The following is a 23518-nucleotide window of genomic DNA, read 5'->3' as shown; positions in this document are numbered from 1 at the left end:
TGTATTGGACCACAGTGAAACCATTCACAATAACAAGACGTTTTGTTGGAATTAAATCCTTATTAAATCCCAATCTGACTGGGCTATCCCAGCATTAAAACTGCCAAAACTTGCACCAAAACGACAACAAGATGAACGAGGATCGATAAACGTCTTCAAGGCGTGAAAAACTCCACTATGGCAATTTTCCGATAGATCAGTACCGCAAGGTGTTAAGTTCTGTCGAAGAACGATAAGCCGGCAATGCGAATACACCCTGATAAAATTCCCCCAAGGAGCGCGTTGTTGGCCATACGATAGCGAATTTCACACCGACTGAATTTTGATATTTAGGGATGCATCGGTCACTTGACGCGTTTGTTCAGGGACCGTGAAAATAGCTTCAAACTGGCTCCTTCGAATTTTGCGATAGCGTCCGCTGATGCATCTAACTTTGTTTGTGTGGCGATGTCACTTGCATCTCTGGCTACAATGAATTCTTATCGTGTTTGAACTGCATAGCAATTTTATGGGGAATCGGAGGAGGATTATCTGAAGGTTTGTATGTTGGAATGGAAATCTTCTGAGCTTATAATGAATTATCATTGTAAATGAAGATTGTGGAACCAATCACAATTCAGATCATCTGAAATTGTTCGAATTCACGATTTGAAGCTGTACATTCTTGAAAAATTTAGAAAATCTGTCCTCTGGACCTCTAGGCAAAAGCCCAGAAACTACTCTACACCAATTAATAGAATTTGGCACAAAAACAATGAACAAACTTGCCAATTCATACTAGTACAGAAAAAAATTCAAATCAATTCAAATGAGGAGAGATACCTATAAATTCTTACTTCCTAAAGTAATCATGAAATTATTCCTGAAATTGAGCGTTTTTTCAACGATAACTGGGCCACTGTTCAAGTAAATCAACATGTTTCCTGGATCAGCAAGGAAGATCAAGAATCCGTATTTTCTTCCTGTCTTTGACTTCCTTTCGTGCAGTATTCTACTACGAATTGTTCTAATTTGATCGATTAAGCCGAAATAAAAAAAATATTGAGGAATTTAGGCGAAATTAATGGGCAATAATACATTTGAATTTCACAGTGCACAGCATTATAGCAGATTATGCCATTGCTAGCGATAAAACGACCATTTTCAGTATGCGATTGACATTTTACTCCCCCATGTGTAGCTGGTGCTTAAAAAGGGTCGTAATCAGTAACTTAGCTTTAAATCTTCGATCCCAACAAAATGTGCAAACCTTATGATATCCAAACTGTTGCTCTAATAATCATTATGACGTCGGGAAAAATATCGCTTGAAGGAATTGAAAAAAAAAAACGGCTTTATATAAGTATTTAGAGCTTGAATTCACTACATTTGATGCTTTGTAATACAATAGCATTGTGACATTCAAGTGATATTGAACATTCAATTTTAAGCAAATTTTCATGAGAAACGGATTGATATTAAAAAAAAAGGAACTCAATGAAAAAATTCTTTAAATTACAAAACTCTATTGAAAACTACTTCAGTTGATGAACAGGGAACCATTATACCGGTTGTGTCTTTGACTCGTTCAAATATTATAACGCCAGATTCTTGAGGTCAAAAGAAACACTTTTTTCATTTACCATTTTCTCCCAATCGGTTAAGTTTAAAAGATACAGGCTGTTGAAAAATCATAAAAAAATGTTATTTTAGTTCTATCTCACAAACGGTTTTATCGAATGAAATGAATTTCAGGATGTAGTTTTTTATTTATTTGATTAATCTTTTTTGAACAAAAGATATCACTCACGTCTTCCATTTTTGTCATTGTGACCATTACGTACCATAAAAATACCGAAAATTCAAAGAACCCAATTCTTGAATTTAAGTTGAACGCTATCTAAAGAATATTTGAACGTTTTGTAAAATAAAAGAATTCTTCATATTTTCTCGTATAATGCGCCGTTTTCTTGTAATTTGATGTTCAAAAATTAAAAAGTAACTATGAAATTTGAAAAATTTGGTACTTTGGTTGAATACAACTCTGTTTAAAGGATCCGCAGATGTGTAGTGTCACAGATTCGGCCAGTTATTCTGAAGGTAATTTTGTTTTTCTAGGGGTGGCACAGCTCATTATGAAAACTTAAAATGGCTTTATTTTTTTATCAGGGCCGAATAGGAAAAAATGGTAGAGGAAAGAAGTGTTCCTTTTGAACTGGAGAATCTACTATTAAAATATTTGTACGAGTCAAAGACTCACCACTCACCCTATATGAATGAAATGAATCTCACAACGAGGCCAAATTCAATTTTGTCAGATTGGCGTTAACCTGTTTTTGTAATAAACGTCAGGCGGGCTTTCACAAAATTTTATTGAAAGTTTGAGAAGGTTGTCGTTTGGAATGAAATTCTCGTTTACAGATTATCCCTATACGGTCCTGTCCCACCCGCTCCTCCCGGTAAACCCCTTGAACGGGATTTGATAGGGGTGAGCAAAGTTTGGCCATCGTTTATGATTGATTGATGACCGCCCGATTCAGTGTCTTTCATCTTTCTGCCTCTAACCGTTTTCGATTGGTTTTTAATGCGAGAATTTTGAGTCGCGCAACACCATCCGTCCAATCGCATATTTCGCACCCTGCGATCCCCTTTTTTCCGATCATTTATCACTTAAAATTGAGGAATTGCGCGTTTGTCTGGAAATATAACCCAAGAAGTAGATTAGGTTTTTCATTCATTTGAGAAAAACTCAGTGAACTCATCTAAGCTAATCTAATACATAACACCATTAGTATAAATGCATGAAAAAACATGCAATATTGAGATAAAAATTTAAGATGCTTTAAATATGAGACCATCAGTTGGATTCTGTCCAAATTGAAGTTTTTTTGAAGTTAGGTGTTTGTACAGTGCAAATAGTCAGTTAAAGAATATTTGGTAGAGCAAAAAGTGACATTTTCTTCCAAACTGAAGCAGCTGGCAAATAATTTCGGTCCAGAGTAGAAAGGGGCATCATTCAGGTTTACATAACAAAAAAATATAGGAAAGTAAAGACTTGTAGCAACAAGATAGAAAAAGATCGTTACAGAGTGTCTATTTCATCGATTTTTTCAAAGGTCGGTTTCCAAAATACTTGACTCAATTTTTTTCATATTTTTCTGAAAACCATTAGAGTCATTCGGGGTAACTGAGCGCAGTGGGTAAGTGTGCGCAGTGCGTATATCTCGACTATGCAATGTATGTTCATTTGGGTGAAGCAAGGGCGCAGAATCCCCAAATTAGTTTTTCATAGGAGTGCGCCGTGCCACGTTTCTTTGACTTTTTATTTGCAATCAATCAAATTCACTAGTTTTCTTGTTAATTTTAAGCATCTCTGCATATTCTGCCAGGTCCAAGTTCCGAGTCCCTCAGTGTTAAACAATATTTTATTCGATCATGGGCATATTAATCTAAATATATAATAAAAAATTTTAGGTCCTCCCAGCTGCTCAACTCTATAAGAACGTCAATTCAAATTTTGGCTTACCGGGGAAAGTGTGCGCGGGTAAGTGTGCGCATAGATTCATTATATGGGCATTAGTTCAGTGAGGAATAAATTATGACATTGCTGGTTTTCTTGGTTAAGACTCGATCAATATTGTCCTATTTGTTCAGAGCCACCAATAGGGGAATGTATCAAGTGTTGTGTTCACCAAGAATTGTGGCACGAACAATAATGCACTGCTTGTAAAAAGGCGCTTCTGTATTGACAATAAACAGCATTTCTCTAATATTGTAACATTTTGATGACATTATTTTGTAATTTGTTTTGATTGTGTGGTTCACTAAGCACTGCGTTCACTTACCCCGTGAGGGTGCGCACACTTACCCGCAATACGGGGCATGTGAACGCACTCCGACTTTCACCATTAAATTTCTTTTTGCGGAAAGAAAACGTTTTTGTTTGTTGGCTTTTTGATGTTATTTTATAGATTAGAAAATTCTCTATCTTATGAATATGTTTTAATTTTCCTAGCTTCAACATTTGAAACAGGGTATGGCTTGAAAGGAAAAAGTGCGCACAGTTGCCCAGAATGTCTCTAAGAGTTTGTCACCCGGTTTCGGCTTAAGTCGACATCTGGGACACCCTGTAATTATCGAAACAAAAAAAACCTAAAGGATATCAAGGTAATAGTTGTTTTTTCTGATATAAAATGAAATACAAGTTTTTAATTTCCTTTTAATGCTTGTCAGATCCAGAAAGCTGAGGAAGCTAGATAAGATGGTGTCTAAGGTGAGTACAAATGAACAATCGAGCATTCTTTCAGATGATTAAAGCGGATGCCCTTCCAAAGGTACCGGACGAAACAAAATTATCACGATTCTTCCCCCAAACCGAAATCGGACAAAAAATTCCCAACCCGTAGCGGTCGGTAAAAATCAAACCCTATTTTACATATATGGTGACGCGAAAATTCTTCATCCACTGCCAGTTTAAAAGGCAGGAAGGGAACGGCGGTGCGTCAGATCTGAATGAGCCCAATTTATATTCCTGTCGCGTCAATCTTGGACTTCGATTTTTCTCGAAACGTAAAAAACGATACTAGCTGGATGCCAGAAGGTCCGCGTACCAACGTTTTAACATTCAATTTATGATAATTCGCGATCGGATGAAAGTATCAGAATGAATTCATGAAAATATTTTCCACATATCGATATTGATAGTGCCGCAAGTCAGGTTAGAAAGCTGATTCTGTCTTACTTTCCGTGTGCTGCATCCACGAATGCCAGAGACGTTTTTTACCACTCGAGGAATTACCAATTAGGGAATTTATCCGTACTGGGAATTTCATTCGAAAAATAAATTTATTTGATGAATAATGGAATTTAAAACTCGAAAAGATGCACGCATGATTATACTAGTTTTATCTGAAGAAAACTGCCAACGAGATGAAAATACAGTGCGCGTCTGTAACTTGGAATCAATTCAGTAAATCAAAGATAGTTTTTTGTTGTGAATATGCTAGGAGAATAATATACAACGAATACAAATTCGAAATCTGAAGTATTAAGGTACAGTTTGAGGAATTCAACTCAAGGAAATAATTCAGGCAGTTAAAAAATGAAATGTCCAGACTTATATGTTCATCATTTTCTGTTAAACAAAAAAGTTAAATGAAAATAAGTGGAGAGAGCAGCATTTTATCGAGCGAAGATTAGCGAGGATATTTATGGTACTGTGTGACATAGGCGTGATGTTCTATTCCTATCTCTGGTCATCATTTGAAAATTTCAATGCTGTGGGTTTCAGTTAAGTAGGTAAGGCATTTTGTCCGATTTTTAAACACACAAAACGACAAACTAGTGAATCTTCTGATCTTCGATCTATACGATACTTCTCCCCTAACTTATCTATTTTTATTCAGGTTTTTTGTATCACAAGTAATGATGGACAAGCAACTCTTTGCATTCAATTCGTAAACTGCCTGAATTATTTTATTGAGTTGAATCAGATTCTTTTATTCTGGAATTAGTTGTTCGTTAAATATCTTTTTAACGACAATGAACAACAATATTTGATGTTTGGTAAGCATATGTGGCTTGATGTATCCTTCAAAAATAGTGATAGAAATATTACTGCCATTTGGGACAAACTTCTTTCATTAAAAAGAGTGCAGTATCAATAGACCTGTCAGCGCATATTTACAACAAAAAATTTGTCTTTGATTTACTGAATAAGAGCTACTAGAATAACAATAGCAGTAAAAATAGTTCTGCACTGGATCACAGAACATGAACATCAGGTATGAATTAGGTTATCTTGAAATTATTGCTCTGTTTTTATAATATGCACTCAATTCGCGACAGTTTTATTAATGAAATTTTCTAATACAGCAAATTCCATTGGTAGAACTAGCTTCAGGTCTTCTGGAATGATTGTAGTAACATCAAAATATTCACTCACACTGCACTAGTTTTACCAGAAGATATAAGTTAGAGACTCTCATTGTATGTAAACATGTCAACCTTAACCTCTACATAATAGGAAAGTCTGACATCCTGAAAAAAGGACACGTAATCCTTCTTAATTTAGATTTCCACTAGTCAATTTTCGTTCTCAACCTCTGCATAGCGATATACAGGTTGATTCATTGACTCGTAAAAATATTTTAATAGTAGATTCTTGAAATCAAAAGAAACACTTTTTGTACCATTTTTTCCGATTCGGCCCTGATAAAAAGATATTTTTATGTTTTCATAGTGAGCTGTGCCACCCCTGGAAGAACAAAATTACCTTCAGAATAACTAGCCTGTGACACTACACATCTATGAATCTTTTAAAAAAAGTTACATTCGGTCTGAGTACCCAATTTTTCGAATTTCACACATATTTTTTATTTTTGAATATCAAATTACTCGAAAATGGCGCATTATATGAGAAAAAATGAAGAATACTTTTATTTTTCAAAACGCTCAAATATTCAACTTAATTTCAAGAGTTGTATTCTTTGAATTTTTGGTATTTTTATGGTAAGTAATGGTCATAATGAGGAAACTGGAAGACGTGGATGATATCTTGGCAGTTCAGTTTACAGAAAAAAACAACCTAAAAAAGTTCCAAGGGAGCATTGTTAGGTTAGGTTCTGGCCAAATGCATACATGCTGTCCTCAATTTCCCCACCTATCTCGTACGTACTTATCTCAGATTCTGTGATAGTATTTTTCAGTCCGTAACTGAAGAGTCCTTGTAGAAATAGAAAAATTCAAATTTCACGATATCCAAAATCGCTTACAATTCGCTTTAAATAAGTAGCTTCAGTTATGGCGTCATAAAAATCGACCCTAAGGAAGTATTAAGCAGACCCTAAACAGTGTTTAACCCTTTTTAATAAAGAAGATGGCCACGCGTCCTGGCTTATGGCACACGTGCTATCGTTTGTTGAATCATAAAAGATGAGACAATTTATCAACCTCTCAATGCCCTCGTTTTTCAATTTTGAATTTACAGGGCTCCTATTTCCTTATGTACTGACACCAGAATGATATAAGGGCCAATAGTTTACTTTTATAACTTATAATGATCTGTTTCTGTTCATTGAAATTTCGAGGAAGGTATAGATACTTACTTATATCATATAGAAAATGTGACAGAATCAGAAACTGATGAAGATGCTGTTTGTGGACAATCAATTAGTATTTTTCAAGGGGTGGAGATATTCCAATTGAAGATTTATCTGAATAAATTCGATGCTTTTTGGGAAACAAAAAGGATTGTAGGCAAGTGAAAAATTCTTCAAAAACCACGTTATATGGTGTCCTTCTGAACGAAGTATGAACCGTGTGATCAACGAGAAAAAGATTTGACTTTTCATTCTGCCCAGTATGAATACGTTGTCGGGATTATTCCACAGATTGGCGAGAAAAGGCATCAGATATTCAAAACGCAACGGGAAATCATCTTGAATAATAGAATAGATGGCACAATAAAAATAAACTGCCCACATAATGTTCCAGAGATTTTCGGTCTTACACGGATCCAACGGTCTTCCGGGATGTACTTTATAGTGATATTTATTGATATGGTACCCAAATCGAAGAGGGCTTATTCAAATTTTTCCGCCGATTTCTCTCGCCATCCAAACGGAGAGAAAAAAGTGGGATAGATAGAATACTCTGCTCCTGTCATGAATTTCCCCTTGTGGTTTTCTGGTTTTATGCTGTCCTCAGAACTTTATACTTATAAAACCTTGAATCTCCTTTGTGATGACGAAAAACGATGAAAATTTTACGCAAAATTCGAGAAAAAAATGTGAAGGACCGACGAGACTTCCAGAGATAGCTTTATGTCATATGTATTATACTGTAAATATACAGGGTGAGTATTTGACTCATACAAATCTTTAACAGTAGATAGTAGTAGTAGAGGTCGAAAGAATCACTTTTCTCCCTTACCATTTTTTCCGAATCGGCTCTGTTTAAGAGATACAGGCTGTTGAAAAACCATAAAAAAATGTTATTTTTAGTTCTGTCTCACAAACGGTTTTATCGAATGGAATGAATTTCGGAATATAGTTTTTCATTTGTTTGATGAATCTCCTTCGAACACAAGATATCACCCATGTCTTCCAGTTTTCTCATTATGATCATTACGTACCATAAAAATACCAAAAATTCAAAGAACCCAACTTTTGAAACTTATTTGGATGCTATCTAAGGAATATTTGAACGTTTTGTAAAATAAAAGTATTTGTCATATTTTCTCGTCGAGCCGTTTTCGAGAAATTTTATGTTCAAAAATTAAAAAGTATCTGTGAAATTTGAAAAATTGGGTACTTTGGCTGAATACAACTCTGTTTTAAGGATTCACAGATGTGTAGTGTCACATATTCAGCTAGTTATTTTGAAGGTAATTTTCTTTTTCCAGGGGTGGTACAGCTCATTATGAAAACTTAAAATGGCTATCATTGACCTCAAGTATTTACTGTTTAAATATTTGTACGAGTCAAAGACTCACCCTGTAGAGTAAGTAAAAAGTAACGCCTAAAATTCTTATCTTGAATATTTAGAATGAAATATTGAAAATTTTCGTAGTAATACTATACTAATAACTGAACAACTGAGAGAAGGTATGTTCGTACACACAAAGATTCTACCAGATAGCGAATTTCCCACAAAAATTTGAGGTCAATCCCGAAGAAAGATCATTCAATCCATTTGTCACTTCGTCCGATACGGTAAGGCTTCTAAAGTTCCTCTAACTCACTCTTTTCATTACGAACACCGCTCAAGTCCTGACTCTATAATTTACGAATTGTAGATTATAAGTGGCTTACTTCCATTTGTTGGGATGATTGACTTGTTTCCCACACTCAATCTAAACTAAACAAGAAAAAAATAAATTTCGTAGGTGAGGATCTTACCTTCATTGGACTGCGGCGTTGACGGCGTTTTGTCGAGTCTGTTGAGTGGTCGTTGGTCGGCTGGAAGAAAAAAAAAATTTTAATGCAAACTTTCATTGAATTTGATATATTCGAGTTGGAAAAAATTCTTCTGTCAGTAGATTCTACGTATAAAAGTGCCTAAGAGGGTTCAAGTTTCAGATCTGTAAGTTCAAAGACAAAAAAGTTATGGGAATTTTTCGAAATTGTCAAAATCTCAGTTTTCGCTAATAACTCAAAAACGAAGAATCGTAAGAGGCTACGGTTTTCAGCATTCTTTGTATCTCTGAAAAAGAGCCAGGAAATGTGTCAAACGTTTTTTTTTTCTAGCTCATATAGTTCCCGAGATTCCCTCAGTAGAAAATGAATTTTGCCCACCTTGTAGGTACTGCTCGTCTATGTAGGTGTCAAGTATTTTGTTAATTGTTTTCATCATTCGAACCGTTATTTATATGAGGTTTCTGCTTATTAAATTAGATTTATTTTTCACGAAAAATTTTTTTTCTATTACTGATTGATTGCCTAGACTGGATTCTGTTCTTTTCTATTTCTAATAAAAATTGTTGAAATATTGTTTTATATTTCGAATGCACGACTTAGAAAATATTTTGTATTTCGTATTTTGAATAAATGCGACATAGTGTTTTGCCTTTCAATTAAATGTATATCTATTTTGCTCAGTTTTGAAGATAAACGCAACGTTTGCAGCAACGAAGACATATCTTAACATCCATAACCATGTCAGTAATAATTCGATAATTTCCAAAATAACCGCAACAGTCAGTTGTTCAGGTAGATAAGTATTGAAAAGGCCGGAAATAGGTGTTTTGTCCATAAACCCAAAACTGACCAAATTCATATCTTCCAGCACAACAGACACGTTTTATTTCAGGGATGGTTGGCTTCATGAAAAAAACTCCTGGACTGATTTCATATGCCCGTGATATTTGCATGTGAAGCACTGGGGGCATCTATATTTGATGAACGATAGCGTGGCTTCTGAATATGAATCTGGAAGAATGGTACGCATCGTGAATTTTTCATACTTCATTAGAAAAATGATTTATACGTTCACGATGACCGGTGTGGCACATTCGAAATTCAATATTCAATTATATTTCTGATATTTGAAAGTCATATTTCGTGATAGGGTTGACTAAATAAATAATGATCGAGGTGGATATGGAATTGAATACTTATATTTCCCCTTCATTCTGAGGGTCTGAAAATAGACGAAAATTTCTTGCACTCTTCGGAATATACAGAGTCATCGTTCCAACCACATCCAAAATTATATGGAGAACTACTCAAAGTATTTACGCATAGATGGTTTATAGAACATTATCAGAATCATATTCCTATAAGGAAAAAAGGGAGTTGCTTTCTTGCATGTCCCAATTTATTCAATGAATAAATTGAAAAAAACACTCTACGAAAAAGTTTCCTTGCACGTTGGCCGGCAAAAAATTGACTGTAAAGTTGACCAGAGCTCACATATATCACTCTGGACAAGTTCTTAGTGAAATAGGGCTGTAAAGCATCGATGAGTCTTTGAGTAGGATATATGCAAAGGTCCCAGGGAGGAGGGTGAGAAATAATAGCATAGGGTCACCAGTCCCAAGGGAACCATAACATGTAACTTATCCGAGTCCTTTCAGATGGACATTTCAGCCGCAAAGGATCATTTGGTTCCCCAACATCCTATTTATAAATAACGCATACGCTCATATACAGAAATATCCTCATGATCAGTAAATATCTTCTATTCTATCAATTTGCCAAGAATTTTTGCGAAGGATATTTTGTAATATGGCCATACTGGAATTCACAACTTCTTCTACTAGTCTCATGGCTTCTTTATATAGTGTTATCTATTTTCTGCATTATTTATTTTCTGGATTATTTTGTTATGTTATGTTGTTATGTCATAAAGGCCCTGTTTCAGATACGTCCATTAAGATTTAATGACCCATTAAAATTTAAAACTGTGATTTTTGAAGCAAATAATGGAGGATTAAAATTTTAATGGAACCTCCTGCAACCTGACTGCTCCTCAAACCTCATGTGGATTGATAAATTTTTTTTTCACTATGTTATTTATTGAATGATTATTTATATTCAGAAATTTCCAAGAAAATGTACTTTTCGTGTAGTAGGTTTTCACTTCCATTCAGTCTCACCCACTTTTCAAACATTCGTTGCTTATTTCAGACTTAGCCAACCGAATAGTATAGGTAGGACACGTTTCTCATTTAATCCCCAATAATAATGTTTTTCCGTTAATTGAAACATAAGTTCGATATCATTCGAAATCCAATGAAAAAACGTCTAAGACGGTTTTAGCCCCTATATCCAATTATCAAAAATATAAATCAAGGGGGCAGCAAAAAATTAATTGCAAGACTTGGTTTTGTCATATGCGCTTTCCTTAAATCGGAAATAATTGGTTATTAACTCGTGATTGAAATAGGGTAGAAGAACAGCAAAATCATTTTTCCAGATTAATTGTCCAAATTAGAAATGTTATTAGTTGGCAGGGGTGCAGCTGAGAGCTATATAAAAAATTCAATGGGGCAGAAACATAAACCTAATTGGTCCATACTAATTTATTACGTATATCTGCTGTGGAAATATCCGGTAAGATGAATTTTGAGGATATCGATTGTATAGTTTCGGTTATATGAAAAACAACTAAGGAGAAAACGATAAAACCACCCATAAACGATTGAACTGAAAATAAAACACATAAAGAAGCAATAATTGCCTTTTGAGTCGAAGTACACCAATATACGATGTAAATGAATATATTCTATTCTGATAGTTCCAGGTTGAATAAGTTCTCAATGATTAATCCTACTACATTATGCATTACCTTCCACTCAATGGTTTCGAAATTTTATGATCCATTTTATACAAATGCTGAATGAGCTATTAGAACGCCGAAGGATAAAAATGAACATTACTAAACTTTGGGTTATTCCAATTGAAAAACATAGTAATAATTATAAAATAAGGAGGTCGATATGTTTAATTATTATTTCAGTTCTCAACTAAACCTGAACAGAATTCATGCATTACAATAATTCAACACGATAAGGTAAGCGAATCTGTTACATTTAATGGCGAATTTCAACTATTTTGTTCGATTCAGTCGTAGAAAACATGTTTCTGAGGTAAGTAACGTATCTTTGAACTTTTTGTTACGAAAGTATAATACGCAAGACAATATCAAATGATTATGGTTTATAATTTCATCAAACTGGTATTCGTGAGTAATTACGTGTATCTAAAAGTCAATAGAGAGTTACGAAAACCATGTTCCCTAACACGTTTTTGGTTCAGAGAAGGAAATTGGTTATTTTATAGCGAAACTAATTTTTTCATTGAACCCCAACAATCAGAATTAAAAAGTTATAGTAATAGGTAATTTTTGCATTATATGCAATGATAAAAAAGAAAATATGGTTATTAATTGAATGATGAGTATAAAAATAAAAGAAATGAGGTCACAGAGAATTGCAAATGAAAAGTAAAATGATATTTATATATTTTTTGTTTCATTATTTTCAGATTTTATCAGCTATATACAATATACAGAGTAAGTAAAAATTAACTCTTAAATTCATACCTTCGGTATTTATTATTATGCTTTTTTTGTCAAAGGGATCAGAAACTAATTTATTGAGATCGAATTTTTACATTTTTTTTATATTATATTAATATATTAATATATTTCGAGGTCAGTGACTTTATGTGAATTTATATCTTCGAAGAGTTATCGAAAATATGCTTTTTTTGTAGGGAAGTGATTAATGAAAGGTAAACAATTATTTTTGTATGATATGTAGGTTATTCAGATAATTCATGAATTACTACCCTACAAGAAGGCATAAACTTAAAAACATTAATCACTCCTGACGTGTATCACTACTTGAATTGTACTAATTCAAATAGTAAAGAAAGTTTAAAAAAAAAAACCATCATCCTCAGCCATAAAAATTCCATCCATGTCTAACAAAAAAAGAGGTAGGGTTGCCCTCTACCCTCCACCTATCGTAGAGAGGTTGAAAAGTTATTCAAAATTAAATGGAGCTGTTCGAGTATTCCTTTATAAAAAAAAATATTGTGCGTAACTTTTCACTCTCTGTGTATAAGATCGAAATCGTGAAGCTCTATAATAAATGGTCATTCAATTCTCTCAACTAAATTGCATCGGTACTCACATGAACGACAAATATCTGATAAAATCATGCTTCAATTGAGTTGGAGTTGAATATTGAAATTTCGAAAAGCTTACTTACGAATATTGTAATGAGGATGTCCACCAGGTATAGCACTAGCAAACAAATCCACGTAATTTCTATAAGGCATATCGGTGTAATCTGACATAAGCGATGTCATATTAATGAAACGAAATTATGAGTACTGAATATTTAAAATGAAATATTTACTATATGTAGTAAATAGATTGAACTTCGATAGGTTTATTTTTCAGATTACATGACGATAAGATAAACCCGTACGAGAGAACCATTTATATAAGAAGTATCAGAGCGTATTTTATAACCAGGTATATAAGGGCGCTTATTATCAACATGTGAAGGACGAGAAGCACGTAGAATAGAGCCATACCGAATTTTAAAAAAATTAGATCATCGATCGCACAGAAAAATTTTCAGTTGACTTTCAAGTTATTTCGCAACTGGCTCGAACCTTTCGGGTTTTCACGCAGTTTTTCCGACGTTTGAGATGCTTTCCTCCCCGTTATTTGATCTGGACTGACGCTATGGACATCGGTCAGTTCACGATATGAGCGATAATGCATTCACCCTAACGCTAATGCTCGTGCTTCTCCACTGTAATACACCCACATATGCCCATCCGGGCTGCATTCGGACATCCCTGAGCTGCCTACTAATGTCCAGTGTTTCTGAGGCAGGATGAGGAAGGGCAAACAGTTTTTGCATTAGTCGGGTAATCTAATATGCTGATGGCCCCCTGTAAAATGGGGAAAATTCGATATCTTGCGGCAAATATGGAAACCAGGTATTTTGTTTCCAAAGGAAAATTCAAAGGTACACAGGGTGTCCCAACTAAAATTCGCCACACATTTTTTGTTGGGAACCTGCGTTAAATGACGAATCACGCATCATTTCAGTCTGTGATAGGTCATGAATATGAATATTTTATTACGAAATTATATGCCACTTCTTACATAAAAAATTAATTTCTTAGACGTAGTTGATGAGCTCAACTAAAATGAAATACTCCCTTTCATTTAAATTTTCTTTAATTTGAGTGATAATTCTAAAACTAAAAAATCTAATCTTTCGACTACGATAATAAAATAATTTATTTTACAGTTGTCAAATTCAATTTCAAAAGTTTTTCTCATAAAAATATTTTCAGTATCGTGAAATTCAAAAATAACAAAAAATTGTTGATCGACCAGGCAAATAATAAAAGATTTTTTTTTCGTATTTGTTGTAAAGATTTTTGAAGGCTGGTATAAGTATATACGGATATAAGCTTTCATTGTATGAGTTTATATGAAATATTAAAATTTTCTGCATTGCAGAATCTCAACCCGAATAATTTTTTAATTTTTCGTGTAGAATTGACGTACGTTTTCTGTTTGGAAAATATACAGTTTCTTGTTCTCTCCAAGTAAACGATATTTACTTTGAATATCGTTAAGTCAATAATTATAAATTTTTATATCGATCTTCATGTATACCTACATATTCAAATGGTGTTAAATTACAAAATAGGTAGATAACAGGTGGTATCATAACAAGTTTGTTTGAATTGGTAAGATATTCATACGGTTAAAATGAGTTCACCTCACCTCAGTTTCAATGATAATGATTTATAGACTTTTCTCATTGATAATTCCGATATAATATACAGCATCGAATGAATCAGACTCACAAATAGTACAGAAAATTTACGGAACTCATAACTGGAGAGTGAGACCATCAATTTATCCAATTTTTTCCATCCAACATACTGGAGAATCTAATGATATGAGAAAATATTTCACCATATTTTCTGTTTTCTAAAAAATAGTCATTAGGAAAAAAGATATGATATGATTTATAAATTTATATCGTTTTGATTTCACTGTCCTGAAATTTCTTTTTAAGAAGGGAGGGAAAGAACGTAATTTCTTCAGAACTCTGAACATTGGGAAAGCATTAAATATCGCTACCAATAACTGTCAATTTATCACAATGACGTTTGGATATTTTCCGAGGAAGGAAAATATAGAACTCAGGGAACATCAATTAAGTTAATTAACAAAGTTTCTGGTTCTAACCACTTTCTGCTTGGAAATTTACGGCACTAATATAATGGTGCAATATGGCATTTCATTCTTTCATTAAATGTGAGTTTTAAGGGTACTTTTCAATAGAATCTGAAAACTCCTATGATGGTTCGGAATGAATGGGGATGAAAATAGCTGAAAATAGCTGTTTTCTCGTGATTACACTGTTACATTGGCCATCTATAAACATTCCCTTAATCTGAGTTTCATACTCAACAATTTGTGTAATTTAGTACCAAAATATACTGTAACTATTTTCGATATTGTTGGATAAAAATTACCCTGTTTGTAACGAAGGTATATAGGTATAGGCATTTTGTGAAATTTGTAAAAATTTGTTGCATTAATATTTTTTGAATTTGACATATTTTTCTGGGTGATTGACGTAGACTGTACACTAGAAACTTTGTTTTTATTTATTTTATATTACAGTTTTTTCGAGTAATTTCCTATGTTATTTCACTGTTCTTTCATTGCTTAAAATATCTAATCTCCCATATATAGACAAATTTGCTTCACTAACAGCATTTTGCTGTCGATAGCTCGAAGAGGTATCAGAGACTATTTTATGAGAAGTAAAGTTTTATTTGATTCTGCTGTTGGACGGTCATTTCTCTCAGGAACAAACGGACATCCCTCAAGATTTTTTAACAATTCAAATAAAGGAACGTCCACGCTGAACTCGTCTGATCTCCCCCTAAAATTCATGAATAGATTTGGAATCACTTTAAATGCTAAGAGTATCTCTGTGCTCCACAAAAAACCTATACGCAGAAGAATCCACTTCTATTATCCGGCTTGATGCATTGTTTGTAAAATGGTTTCTTATGCTATCCGGGTCCACTTTGGGAATTCGGACTATTTGATCTTCAGAAAATCTTCATGCCGATCGAGACCTTTGCCGATTCTTCATCTCATCAATATCAACCTTCGAGGAAGTCCGAAGGAGCTACACAATTCTGCAAGAAATCGGTCAACGAGTCTTTGACGAAACTGAACACTTTAAAAACGTTCGATCGACTACTGTGGTGAATTCAGAATGCAAGGAGTGTTTTATTTTTGATCCGTTATTTCAGATTTTATTGTAGACGTTCAAGCAATTAGCAAATGAACATTTACATACTGCATTCACATTTATTTTAGCAGTCGGTTGGCCATGAAACAATTTTCTCAAGTTTTTGTAACTAGAACGGAGTAAAGTTGGCACTCATGAAATGTCGTTAATGTCATAACGCCGTTGCCACAACTATTATCAATTTTTATTACGAAAATGCCGAAAGTGATTGGAAAAAGAGACAGGGTTTCAGGAAGTGCTATTTAGAATTCAGGTCCGCTCATTCAAATAGTTTTACCCTGATATTCTAAAATCCACAGTAGCGAACATATTCAATGTAAGAGAATTTATATAATGTTTCATCCGAATCTAAACGACTTATATTATTTCTGCTGAATATTTCCACAATCAGAAAGATTGTGAATGAAGAGGATGACAAAGAATTTCCTTCTATTGGGAGACCCAAAAAAATGGTGGCATTTGAGAATTTTATGTTTGAGTGAATTAATGAGAAAAGTTTACTACAGGGTTTTCGATGAATGTCATCGTAGAATAAGTTCCCGAAAATTGATTTTTCTATTTTTCATTTGACTTGTCCTATACATTGTAAATGTCTTAAGGTACCAATAAATACCTAATTATTATTATTATATCAATGCATTAAGATGAACAGCCACAAATACGCGCCAGTTGTCCTGCTAATTATTTATTCAGGTGAAATTTTTGTTGAAATGTGAAGTTCTTCTTGACTTGAAACTTCCTTTAATTCCTTTTACTTATATTGATGCAAGATGATTTTTGTTGAAGAATTTAACATTCTTGTAATTATCTGTTAATTCCTTCGGGAGATAACCATTCCCAACCACTGCATCATATGCATTTCATCTTCGGGTTAATATTTTTGAAATCTACAACCGATGTAACGTATTCAAACTTCAGCCAAAGAAGATAACGAACATTAACTCTCTTCAAGCTAGTGCATATTATGATATTATACTGATCTCTTGTATTTTCCATGCAAATAACTGGATTTGGTTTGCCTTCAATCAGTTTGTATAAACTCAATTATGTTCGTCACATATTTTCCGAAGAGATTCGACATTGTGATAAAATACGTAATAACAGAAACTTTTACGTAGAACGGTCAACATAGCGTTGATTCAAAACCTAAAAATGTTTTGACAAGCTTCATAACCCCACATTTTCGTACTGTACAGAGTGAAATGTGTCAAAGTTCCATGGCCAACCGACTGCTAAAATAAAAGTGAATGGAGTATATGTTGAAAGCAATATTTTCATGATATTTGTTGACTCTCCTTCTCCGTAGAAATTATTCTTCTGGGATGATGCTTGAATAAATTCATACGCTCCAAAGTGTTATCAAGAAACTGGTACATGCGAAAACTCAAGCCTTCGACTACCGCCTGTTTTGAGATTCAATTCCAGCCTGATTTAAAATGTATTCGAAATAAATATCAAAGTGGTTACTTCCCTGGCCAGCGGCAAATTTCAATAATAAAGCACTGACCACCGTTGGAAGGGCCCAAAAGGTAAACCGACTGTATTATGCATTGAAGAAAATGAGTTTCATACTGGCCAAAGCGAATGTAAACATTGGAAGGAACTAATATTGCTGCCCCCTGTTCAATAAGGACCAGGTAGGCTCCAAACAGCGGTGGTTAGAAAGGAATATCTCTGAACAACTTCCAAAATATATCGTAATATTTTAAAGTGCCCAACTTTTCGTAATTTCGAGTAAATAAGGATTAGAAATTGCTGATATTTGTTTCGATTAAACTTAGGAAACAAATCATATTGAATAGAAATAAAATTGAGAGGTGCATGAAAACATGAGACAAATAAGTATATACGAAAGAAATTGAACAAAAATATTATTATTATAGGGGGAGGTTCAAAACTAAAGGTTTGACTGATAATCTTCATAAATGTATATTGATTATGCGACCAATAAATTACAGTAAGCCTACAAATAGATGAGTTGACTGTCAACAGTTGCCAGAAAAGAATTTGTTAACCAATTTAAAGCTTGCTCTTTTATAGTTATATATTATATAGTTGTATTTTTATATTATATATTGAAGTTGAAAATTGCTGACATATCCAACACTAAAGTCTAATCGCTCGGAAAGAATAAAGAACTTTGTTATTATTATTATTATATCCAAACATTTTATTTTACTTTGGGTTCATATTATCATCATACCTGATAATAGTTTTATTGATTTTATTTTACATTCTTTATCAAAAATATCAGCATCAATTTTTCGCTTCGTTTTTTGAATCACCCCTTACTTACAATGAAGTATTTATTTCTCTGCTTCCTTGGTCATAAACAGCATTCACGTTTGAAGAATTAAATTGGTGAATAAACTGAATTTTTAATCACATTATTATAAGTGGAAACCGAGCTAATTCTGTTTTGTCCGTTTTGGCAACGTTGTAATAACCAACACCAGTTTAAGCGTGGGTGCGTTACAAAGGAACATAGTTCGCAATTCCACAGGGTTTGCTGATGGTCAGCTGTACGTCCCCTGAACACCCTTATTGATATACTGTGTAAATATTGTTCTGCACTTTACCTTCAACCCCACATTCGTCCTATTTCTCTCTTGAATTCTATTCAGAAAATTTACATCCAATGAATATGTTAAATTTTTCTTTGTCATACTGAAACGTGGATGAAATTTCTTCTTCCCTTATAATCTTTTTCGAATAGAAGGGGGTGGAGGTCGATATTCACATTTAATCGATATTGATTTGATCTACAAAAATTATTTGCATATTTTTAATGAATATTTTCTAGTTCATTCAAAACGAATATTTGAATTTTCGTGATTTGAAATGTCATTTTCCAAAGGATAAAATAGATATTACTCATAACTGTAAAATCACTTGACACAATTAGATAAATTCGAGAGCAAAGTAGAATTTGATTAACGATTACTCAATGAATATATGAAAAATTGGTGGAATTATTCACCTTAATCGAATTATCAGATAAATGGTACCAGATAATGTGATGTGCAGAATATCTTGTCAATTCTATTGTGTATTTATTTTTTATTTCATTATGACAATTTGAATTTTTTTATTAACAAATTCTACACAATTTACTGATACAGAAAGCCTATTATAATACACGAAAAATCATGAAAATTACATCATTGCCACCCAGAAATTAGGATAATCAAATTTGAACCACCATAAGCCCCATTATCACTATATGACTATAATGACTTATTGGTAGGTAATTTGGTATCGAAAATGATCGTCGGTGCAATCGATATTATTCTGTGCGATAAAAATTGATAGGAATAAAATAAAAGTTTCCAAGAACATCAAAGATCAAATTGTCCAATTTATCATATCCTGAGTTGGTACGCTAAAACCTGTATCAATATCATAATATGTTTACAATAGAGATGATTCAATTGCGTTCCACCAACCTCTAATTTTTTCCGCCTGTGTAAATAAAATTTATGCGTAATACAAAACCCCACATATTCAATGGCATTCAGATAAGATCATTCAATATTGATGAGAATGTTTTCTATGAAATTGATTAGATTAGTACATGAAGATCTGAGCAAGAATCGAAAATATAGGAAGATTTCACGCCATGATTTTTATGGTAATCGGAAACTGTCTCCTGTATTTGAGTACGCATTCGAATTATATCTCCTATTTTTGAGGAATTATTCTATTTATAAACATCCACTTCCTAGTCGTATTTTTCATTTATGACAGCTCTATTATATTCTAAGATAATATCTTTTGAGTAGTTTCTGTATCTTGTTCGAGCATGATTATACTATTTTTTCCTGTTGAAAATCCTTTATGCATATTCATCGAATAATGATTTGTATGAAAATATACAGCACATGTTTGTGTTAGCTGGCCATCTTTCATATTGTCTAGCTAGATAATTATAAAGTCATCAATTGTAGTCATTTTAACTAGATTGTTTGTTGTCCTGATTTCCATTTTTTCTTTCATTCACAAAATGAATGAAAATTTCTGGCAATCTTCCGAACGATTCGAACAAACATTATTTATCACGTATATAGAATCATTTATGTTTGTCTTCTATACAAAAAATGTTTATTCTCGTATAAGCATGATTCATAATAATTTAATTTTTGAAGATCACTCATTTGAAAGAAGTTCAATCCTTTTTTTTTGGTTTATTTAATTCAACAACGATCAATGATCAAATGGAAGCGATGAAAAAATATTTCCGAAAGTGTATTTTTGAAATGATAACTGATACATTATTTTTTACCACATGTGAATAATGAACAGATCAGAATGTTTTAGATATGGGAGAAGCCTATTAGAGAATTTAAAATTATCATTTTGGCAAAATTCAACAACCATTCATATGTACGAAATGTGTCAAAATGAGTCAACTCTGTTTTAACATTAACAAAAAAAAATTCCTACAAAAAATGCTCCCCAGGGGATAAAATGGATTCGTTTTGGACTAAAACTCTTCAGTATGCTTCAGTATAGATGTGGTATTTATAAGACTTGTTAACCATGTCAAGTTTAATTATATTTAAATGATTATATACTTTCCATCATTGCTGGAGTGGTTATTATAATTGAACATCACGCCCGGGTGATTTTTGTCAGAATTCTACATCGTTTTTCATATTTTTACAGTAATGAAGTTCCATATGAGTTTCTTGGAGAAATTTATGGCCTACAGTACAGTTAAGAAGGAAAATTTGTATGTCTTAGAATAATTCATAAGTTGTGAGTACCTATCAGAGAATAGTCGTAATTTTTTCATGATTTGTGATGAGTTGTGAATCGTACATCCATTGATGGTATGATCACGATCTAATAATCTTTCTGAGAAATATTTCGGTGATGAAAACAGATATTTTTTGGAGTCAACTTTGCGGCTTGAGTTTCCCAATTCATTTCAATGTCGATGATAGTCAATTATCAAATATCGACATATTTAAGAACCGTAAAAGAAGGTATCAAATTATCTGATCAGGTAGAATAGATAATCGAGCGTTAAGTTTGATTTCCCTGTTTAGAACTATTTTGATATCGAGATTATCTCCAAGTCTCTCAATAAAAATGAAACTAGATAAATTTGAAGTCTTCTGTTACTGAAAAATGTTCGAAATTTCAATGATGATCACATAATTATGCCTCTATATGTTTATAATTGAATCGTATTGTGAATAGCGTTGGCAGGAAATAATGGAGCATAAGAGCTAGGAAATGTGTCATCGGTTTTGCTCTAGCTATTCTAGTTGGGCATCGAATTTGGGACACCCTGTACATTTCCCTGATGTAAATATAATAAGCTAGAATATTTCCCAAATGAACAGGTGGACATTTCTCAGTTTTCGAAAACAAAAATAAGAACATTCAACTTATAATTCTCAATTTTTCTATTTTCAAATGTTCATCAATTTAGTAACTCGCGATAAATATTATTTGTAATGAGTAAAATCGTAATAAAATCAATGTTCTTGTTGTCTAAAAGTGGTACTTGACAATTGACACTCAGTAATAAAATGCACCCTGGCCTAAATTGTGTGTTAAAGCAGTCCCATTGACACCATTTCGCCCGTGAGGGATGTAAATTAGGGTGATGCGGGGACGAATAAGAATTTAAAGTGTCTTTCTGAAGGGATTCAACGCTCTTAAACCCTAAACTCCCAAGCGGCTTACCGGGACAGTGACACGTCGTGTCAAATCAGGGCCAACAGGTAACCAAGATCGCTTTCTGTGTACCGACATTGTGGAACAACCCCAAAGGATGTCTATTTAAATTCACCCCTTCTGAATATTGAACACCCAATTGGTTTTTTATCAATGATCTAATGATGAATACATGCACGCGACTGATCTTCACGCAGGTAAGTGGTGGCAACATGTGTTTTCAACCCTTTATGTGTGACACGCGACACTATTAGCATATTGTCGCTTGCAGGTTTTATTCAGCCAGAGGCTGAATTGATTGAGCAGGTAGAGCATGCTTTCATATGGTAATTGAATGATTGGTTAATGGTGTATCCGCATATTTATTGATAAGGCAATTTGTTGAGCATGATAAGACTGATTGCTGCCGCTGAAATAATTTGAACACTGAAATTAGCGAAATATAACGGATTTTTCTTTCATTGATAAAATTTGTTGCTGGACTTGAGAATTTGTTTTGTTTTTTTTTTGGAAAGAATATTTGAGCTTGAAATTTCATTTCTCTTTTCCCCGATTCATGGTGAAAACAGATGATGCATTTAAATTTTTCTGGCTATCTTTCCATGAACCATAGTATAATGTTGAACCGAAACTTCCCAACTTTCAGTTCAATATAATTAAAAAAATTAATTCTATCTGTACCTTTTGCCAGATCAGAGCAGTATGACAAAATTGTCCAGAATTTTGCTTTGAAATTTTATGTAATTTGGAGAATGTAAAACCGAAATATGTATACTAATATTTTCAATTTTCAATAAGGTACATATATACCTTTTTGACAATTAATTGTCAATAGATAATTAATTTCTTGAATAATATTTTTTCCAAAAAATGCTGAAAAAATGGAAGATTGAGCGAGTTATTCTATATTGATAATATTTTATTTCTATAATATTATTCACTGTTATAATTTTTTAAATTGTAAATTTTTTAATGAAATCTTTGCATTAAAAGTCTTTTATCTATCCGATAACGATTTTCCAAGGCATCTAATTCATTCGACCTATTATGAAGAATTGTACCTACTTTTAAATGACATTTTATTATTTCAAGTCAAAAAAAGGAAAAATAAATAAAATAAAAAATTGAACAGAGATTTCATTTGAAACATACCTAATAAAAAAAATATATTATTCAAGAAATTAATTGTCAATAAGGTATATACCTATTAATAATAATTAATTTCTTGAATAATATTTTTCATACACACATTTTTTTGGCTATATCTGTGCGTTGCAGATTAAAACGTATAATGAGTAGTATCTGCATATATTTTCCCAAACAAAACTGCAAAAAATGAAAGATTGAGTGAGTTATTCTATATTGATAATATTTTATTTCTATAATATTATTCACTGTTATAATTTTTTAAATTATACATTATTTTAACGAAATCTTTGTTTTAAATTTCTTTTCGTGCTCTATTCCAGAAGTTCTAAGTAGGTATAATGACCCAAGATATGTCCTATCCCGAATCCAACCCCGAGACCA

General features: G+C 33.0%; 1 protein-coding gene and 1 long non-coding RNA gene across 3 annotated transcripts in view; one reads left to right on the top strand and one right to left on the bottom strand.

Annotated features, from left to right (window-relative positions):
- Positions 1-23518, bottom strand: part of LOC123309400 (POU domain protein 2-like) — a 92391-nt gene that overhangs the window by 9433 nt on the left and 59440 nt on the right. For both annotated transcript variants that reach the window (XM_044892505.1, XM_044892506.1), the window contains exon 4: positions 8880-8939. In XM_044892505.1, the coding sequence (XP_044748440.1) occupies positions 8880-8939 (60 nt within the window). The remainder of the gene's footprint in view (positions 1-8879; positions 8940-23518) is intronic.
- LOC123309401 lies at positions 11714-14034 on the top strand. The gene is made up of 3 exons (XR_006537260.1): positions 11714-11994; positions 12468-12495; positions 13393-14034. It is a non-coding gene; the product is annotated as an uncharacterized LOC123309401 (long non-coding RNA).

Source organism: Coccinella septempunctata, chromosome 3 (assembly GCF_907165205.1).
Source record: "Coccinella septempunctata chromosome 3, icCocSept1.1, whole genome shotgun sequence".
Taxonomy (NCBI): Eukaryota; Metazoa; Arthropoda; class Insecta; order Coleoptera; family Coccinellidae; genus Coccinella; species Coccinella septempunctata.
This window is presented reverse-complemented; position numbering and strand designations above follow the sequence as displayed.